The sequence below is a fragment of the Micropterus dolomieu genome, linkage group LG03, assembly GCF_021292245.1.
Source record: "Micropterus dolomieu isolate WLL.071019.BEF.003 ecotype Adirondacks linkage group LG03, ASM2129224v1, whole genome shotgun sequence".
Taxonomy (NCBI): Eukaryota; Metazoa; Chordata; class Actinopteri; order Centrarchiformes; family Centrarchidae; genus Micropterus; species Micropterus dolomieu.
This window is the reverse complement of record NC_060152.1, coordinates 20,485,838-20,492,694: the sequence shown is the minus strand read 5'-3', so window position 1 is coordinate 20,492,694 and position 6,857 is coordinate 20,485,838. Positions and strand designations below refer to the sequence as shown.

The following is a 6,857-nucleotide window of genomic DNA, read 5'->3' as shown; positions in this document are numbered from 1 at the left end:
TGATGTATTAAGTGATTTATTGAAAAACTACATATAGCCCCTTTAAGTTTCCTTTTAATATATTGTAGCTGTATATTGTGTGACTATCAATCTTCAGCTAATTTCGCATTCTACTGGAACCATCAGCCTAATATTTGTGTACATTTCTGACTGTATGTTCAAGGACCTCTGTGATTTAGATTGTTTGAAAACTCTTTTTTACTGACTACTCTATTTTATACTGCCATTGACTGCTGACATTGCACATCAACAGCTGCGCTGTAAATCATTACAGCCCCATTTAGTAATGTCCACTTACTTTTTCTTTTTAACTTAAAGGGCTTTGACAAGTTTTAGTAGACTTTTGTCAGATATGTGTTGATCGAACTTGAGTATGTAAGTTATCAGTTGAAAAAAATGGCGGGTGTGTGAGGATGGGAGCAAGAGAAAAAAATAGCCTAGTTGCTGTGTCTTTTCAGTTTATTAGAAACCTCTTTAAACCATGGCAAAGTTAAAACATGGACATTATCGACTATTTATCAGGGTTGAGTGAGTACTCAATTGAAACGAGTATCTGCTGCAGATACTTTTTTACAAGTATGAGTATCATCAGATTATCGTTCACTTACTATTATAATCAAACATATTGCTTTGAAGCTGAATTCTAAGGATATTCTGTAAATACTTTTCTAATAAATATAAGAACTTTTGATTAACCCATACCAATTTCAGGCTTAAATAACTAACATCCAGTTAGTCCCCCCACATCCAGGTTAAGCTCTGCCCATTCCGGCTATAGATACAAATAATTTTACAGATACAGATAGTGGTGTACTCGCTCATCTCTACTATATTTTTTTACACTGCAGATACCTCATATATTCAAATTCCAACCAAAATACTTTTGTGGTAAACAAGGAAAAAGTAGTGCCACCATTAGAGTGTGTACCTGACAATGGCCTTTTACATGTAAATTGAAACAAATTTGGAATTTAAATCCTTTTAACTTGAAATGGAAAGAAGTATAAATGTAGTTACGTTGTTTTAACTCTAACTGTGAGCTGGAATAATGCAGAAATGTATGTCGGTAAGACTAGTTAAGAGAAGTTATTCTGCATTAATAAATTAAAATAATTATTTGTTTAAACTCAAAGTATGAAGTTGAAACAAGTTGTAAAAAAACAACGTTGAGACAACTAGAACACTATAGTTATATCAACTTTATGAACCTTAATTTGTGAGTTGAAACAAAGGCATTCTTCATGTTGAGTTGACCAGCCTTTTTTAAGGAGGCAGATGAAATTGCATTTCCAAGTTAAACTAACTTGAAATGTGTTATAGTATGCTTTAGTTTGGAGTCTTGTTTCTGCTAGGGACAACTGACAGTCACGTTAGTGATGGCAGATTCATTTGTTGCCATTTTCACTTTGAAACTGACATTTTACATCACTGGTGTTTTTGAATTGTCCAAGGTATGTCTCAATATCGCCTGTCTGATTATTACACCTTCATTCCACACGCCCTGCCCTGTAGTGCCCTACCCTGTCCTGCACTATCCACACATGCCCAGCCAGACCCAGCCAAGATCTGCACTCAGTTCAATTCAATTCAAATTAGCTTTATTGGCATGAATGTATAACAACAATATTGGCATCATACAAGGCATCATACAAACTACATAAGAACAATCAACCCCATACATTTCATTAAACAAGTAATTAAAGCGTAAAGTAACTAACACTCCAGAGTGAGCGCTTGTAGTTATAAACCTGGTATCTCTACTTCTTTCCTCTTATTGAATCACAAATATTTTGTTTTTTCTCCTGACCCATAGTTTTCGTTAATCTAGATTGTATTTGTTTAGTACCCTCTTTATGAAAAGTGTTACATGACAAAATATATATTTTTTAATTAAACAGAGGAGACAGGAAACGTGGGGATGAAAGAGGGGGAATAGCATCTGAAAATCTAACCAGGAATGGTACTGTTACACGGTACTCCCCACAAAATGGTGGGGGATGCCAGTACATCTGTGATCTGTGGTTGACTGCTATCTATAGATAATAAGTACTTGCATCACTTGTGGTGAACTGATTTTGGTGTCTCTCTTTCTTCTTTCTTATATATATAGAATATAAACATATATATATATATTTTGTTGTTGTTTATATTCATTTGTAAGTGCAAATGTAAATAATACAGTCACTAGTGCAAACACAAGTTCTACTTGAACACCCAGAGTTCTGTGACCTCACGGTGTGTCAGTGTTCTGTCCTGCCGACTGACCCAGAAGTTCAGTCAAGACCTACTCTCCACAGCGAACACTACAGAGATTACCTGAAATTCAAACATTTAACCACTAGACAATAACACACTACTCCAACTGAGAAAACCTGAAGCCAGAAAGCTCAGAAGAAGAAAAAATATAATAAAATATATAACAAAAAATATATAATAAAATCTGCAAATCAGTAAAACCAGCTCACCAGAGACCGGTAAGTAAATGCACTTTACAGAAGCTTAAGCACTAAATTGGTTTAGAGTTTAGAGATTTAGAGAATTTTCACAATTTAACACATAAAAAGGTGATGAAGACGTTTTTTGTGAAGGAAATTCTGTGAAACATCAGCAGTGAGTTTCAGTGTGAGAGGCAGCGTCTGCTCATCTGTCACAGACTTGATGAAAACTTTACTTGCAAGACATCTGAACGATCAACAGATAACTTGTGTTGATGTATCCATATTTAATCCAGTATGTTTACAAGTAAATTGATGATATGCAAATGCGGTACATATAATGTGACAATGTTATAAATCTTGAGTCAGTTCATTACATTTGAAAGGGGGCTGTGTGATATATAGTATAATTATTAAGGGATAACACCCATAACAGACAAAAAATAAGAAAGAAATATAAAAAGGATAATGACAAGAATTGATCTTGATAAAGAATCATTTCAGAGGCATGAATATAGATAAAATCACTATGAGTGTGAATGTGTAACACATTGACTGGATAGATAGATAGATAGATAGATAGATAGATAGACTCCTCTTTTAACACAGCTCACAGTTTTCCAATGTTTGTGATTCTTCTCTGATTCAGGTAACATGGACAAAGAAATGGAGAACACGGACAAAATCTCCAGTTCTCCTACGTTCTCCTTAAACTCAAACACCACTGAGATTACTGTCAATACACTGAAGAAGAAGAAGAAGTCAAAGTTCAAGAGGTGTTTCAGTGGATGGCCGAGGAACAAGATTCAGGCAGCTCCACTTGAAGATTTGGATCAGGAAGAGAAGAGCAACTCCTTAACTCATCAGTCCATCAACTCTGGTCATAAGGATGAAAAAACCTTCAGCCAGAGCTCTGTGGACTGGTCTCGGCCTGTTGCGGAGACCAAGGCAAAGAAGAGCAAACATTTATTACGCTTATTCCGCAATATCATCTCAAAGGTGAGGATGTTTTTACATGGAAATTCTAATAAGTGCGACCACTTTAAAAGTACATAGGAATAGATTGGATTAGATCCGACCAGATATAACAGGTGGAACAGACCAGCAGAGAACCTATGAAGGATTGATGATGAACTGTCTCGGGCAGCTCAACATCTCTGCTGCGTTCTTTCCTTCCCTTCATTTTGTAACTAACGAAAGCATTAGAATAACAAAATGTGTTTCTCCTCCAGATTTCTGATTCAAGTAACACGGATAAAGAAGCAGAGAACATGGACAAAATCTCCAGGTCTCCTGCTGTCTCCATAAACTCAGAGTCCACTGAGATTACCAACATCCCTGTATCAGGAACCATCGATAAGCCTGCTAAGGATCTTAATGATCTGATGCATTGTGATGACCAAGAATTCACTCGCCCTTGTACCCATCATCCCATCATCAGAGAGGAGAGCACATCAACATGTTCTTCTGCTTGGTCTTCCATGGATGGGGACAACATCTCGACAAGTTCCTCTTCTTGGTGTTCCATGAGTGAGGACGGCAGGATGACAGACTCTTCTTGGTGTTCCTCCCCTGACTCTGCTATCTCAGACATGATCACATCATTTGATCAGAATATCGATGAGGAGATTACAAAAGTATGCCAAAGCTTCTGGAATCCAGAGAACATGGAGACAGAGGCAGATGATTTTGGAGAAGACCGGACCACAGAGACAGGATCAAGCTCCCTACATAGGTCAGAGGAGAGCATGAGATCTGCCTCCTGTGTCTCTCCTTCCTCCACCAACACTGCCATCTCTCAGGCAGGCAAAATGCTCGTCTCCCACGTGATTGATGAGGCTGTCAAGATACTGCAGTCCACTGAGGCTGTAAAGACACTGCAGTCCACTGAGGCCATCAACACACTGCAGTCTACTGAGGCTGTAAAGACACCGCAGTCCACTGTGGCCGTCAACACACCGCAATCCACTGTGGCTGTAAAGACACTGCAGTCCACTGAGGCCGTCAACACGCTGAAGTCCACTGAGGCTGTAAAGACACCGCAGTGCATTGAGGCCATCAAGACACCGCAGTCCATTGAGGCCGTCAAGACACCGAAGTCCGCTGAGGCTGTCAAGACACCAAAGTCAGCTGAGGCTGTAAAGACACCACAGTCAACTGAGGCTGTAAAGACACTGCAGTCCGCTGAGGCCGTCAAGACACCAAAGTCAGCTGAGGCTGTAAAGACACCGCAGTCCATTGAAGCCGTCAAGACACCACAGTCAACTGAGGCTGTAAAGACACTGCATTCCTCTGAGGCTGTAAAGACACTGCAGTCCGCTGAGGCCATCAAGACACTGCAGTCCACTGAGGCTGTAAAGACACCGCAGTCCTCTGAGGCTGTAAAGACACCGCAGTCCTCTGTGGCTGTAAAGACACCGCAGTCCCCTGAGGCCATCAAGACGCTGCAGTGCTCTGAGGCTGTAAAGACACTGCAATCCGCTGAGTCCATCAAGACACCACAGTCCACTGAGGCTGTAAAAACACCGCAGCCCTCTGTGGCTGTAAAGACACCGCAGTCCGCTGAGGCTGTCAAGACACCAAAGTCAGCTGAGGCTGTAAAGACACCGCAGTCCATTGAGGCTGTCAAGACACCGCAGTCCTCTGAGGCTGTAAAGACACCGCAGTCCTCTGTGGCTGTAAAGACACCGCAGTCCCCTGAGGCCATCAAGACGCTGCAGTGCTCTGAGGCTATAAAGACACTGCAATCCGCTGAGTCCATCAAGACACCACAGTCCACTGAGGCTGTAAAAACACCGCAGCCCTCTGTGGCTGTAAAGACACCGCAGTCCACTGAGGCTGTCAAGACACCAAAGTCAGCTGAGGCTGTAAAGACACCGCAGTGCACTGAGGCTGTCAAGACACCGCAGTCCTCTGTGGCTGTAAAGACACCGCAGTCCGCTGAGGCCATCAAGACACTGCAGTGCTCTGAGGCTGTAAAGACACTGCAATCCGCTGAGGCCATCAAGACACCGCAGTCCTCTGACGCTGTAAAGACACTGCAGTCCTCTGAGAAGAAGAAGTCACAGTGGAAGGTGTGTTTCAGTGGATGGCTGAGGAATAAGGTTCAGGCAGCTCCACTTGAAGATTTTGATCAGGAAGAGATGTGCAGTTCTTTAGAAAGAGAAGATCAGTCCATCAACTCTGGTGATGAGGATGAAAAAACCTTCAGCCAGAGCTCTTTGGACCGGTCTCGGCCTGTTGCAGAGACCAAGGCAAAGAAGATCAACAGTTTCTTATGCTCCTTCCGCAAAATCTTCTCAAAGGTAAGGATGTACTTACATGGGAATTCTAATAAGTGTGACCACGTTAAAAGTACACAGGAATAGATTGGACCAGATCCGACCGGACAAAACAGGACACTATGAAGGATTGATGATGAACTGTCTCAGGCAGCTCAACATCTCTGCTGCATTCTTTCCTTCCCTTCATTTTCTAACTAACTTGCTTAACTTCCAACTAAGCATTTGAATCCCAAAATGTTGTGCTTCTTTATCCAGTTATTTCTGACTTGAACACATATTAGCTGTTTGTTGAACTGTTGTTGCTTATTTGTGTTTTTTATCCCTTTCCCAAAAAGAATCAGAAGATGAGGATGAAGGAGGAAGAGGAGGAGAAAAAGATGAAGCAGTGTCCTTTTTGGAAGCAGCTGTTGTACTGACAACTGTTGACTTGACATCAAGTCAAAGATCAAGACCAGTTTCAGAAACTGGCTTGATAATAACGTCACCCCATTTCTCTTTCTCCTAACCCCCCACCCCGCATCCCCACCTTCTTGCCCCTATATCCCTCCTGTTTTCTCAACCCCCAATCCCAACCCAACCCACACCTTCTTGCCCCCTATATCCCCCTATTTTCTCAACCCCCAATCCCAACCCAACCTGCACCTTCTTGCCCCTTATATCCACACCACCCCCATTTTCTCACCCCACAAACCCACCTGCCTCCTCCATGTCCCTCCACTCCCCCCTTCTTTCTCTCAACCTTTTCACCTAAACCTCTAAATAGCTTTAAATGTAATTCAGAGAACCAGGAGACAGAGGCTGAGGATTTTCGAAAAGTCTGGACCACAGAGACAGGATCAACCTCCTGACTTTCCATCAGGTCAGAGAAAAGCCTGAGATCTGCCTCCTGTGTCTCTTCTTCGTCTACCAACACTGCCATCTCTGAGGCAAGCAAAATGCTCGTCTCCCATGAGATTGATGAGACTGTAAAGACACTGCAGTCCACTGAAGCTATCACGACACCACATTCCACTGAGGCCGTCAAGACGCGGCAGTCAAGACGCCGAAGGCCCCCCCCCCAACTTTGTGCCACTATATCCCCCCCATTTTCTCAACGCCCCAACCCTCCCCCACCCCCACCTTTTTGCCCCCTTATTAC

General features: G+C 42.2%; 2 protein-coding genes across 2 annotated transcripts in view; one reads left to right on the top strand and one right to left on the bottom strand.

Annotated features, from left to right (window-relative positions):
- The window catches only part of col14a1a (collagen, type XIV, alpha 1a), a 152,170-nt gene that overhangs the window by 89,427 nt on the left and 55,886 nt on the right, over positions 1 to 6,857 (bottom strand). The window lies entirely within an intron of this gene.
- LOC123967952 (neurofilament heavy polypeptide-like) lies at positions 2,294 to 6,838 on the top strand. Its single transcript, XM_046044356.1, has 4 exons — positions 2,294 to 2,474; positions 3,085 to 3,434; positions 3,668 to 5,740; positions 6,055 to 6,838. The coding sequence occupies exons 2-4, from the start codon at positions 3,090 to 3,092 to the stop codon at positions 6,133 to 6,135; spliced, it is 2,499 nt and encodes an 832-aa protein (XP_045900312.1). The 5' UTR covers positions 2,294 to 2,474; positions 3,085 to 3,089; the 3' UTR covers positions 6,136 to 6,838.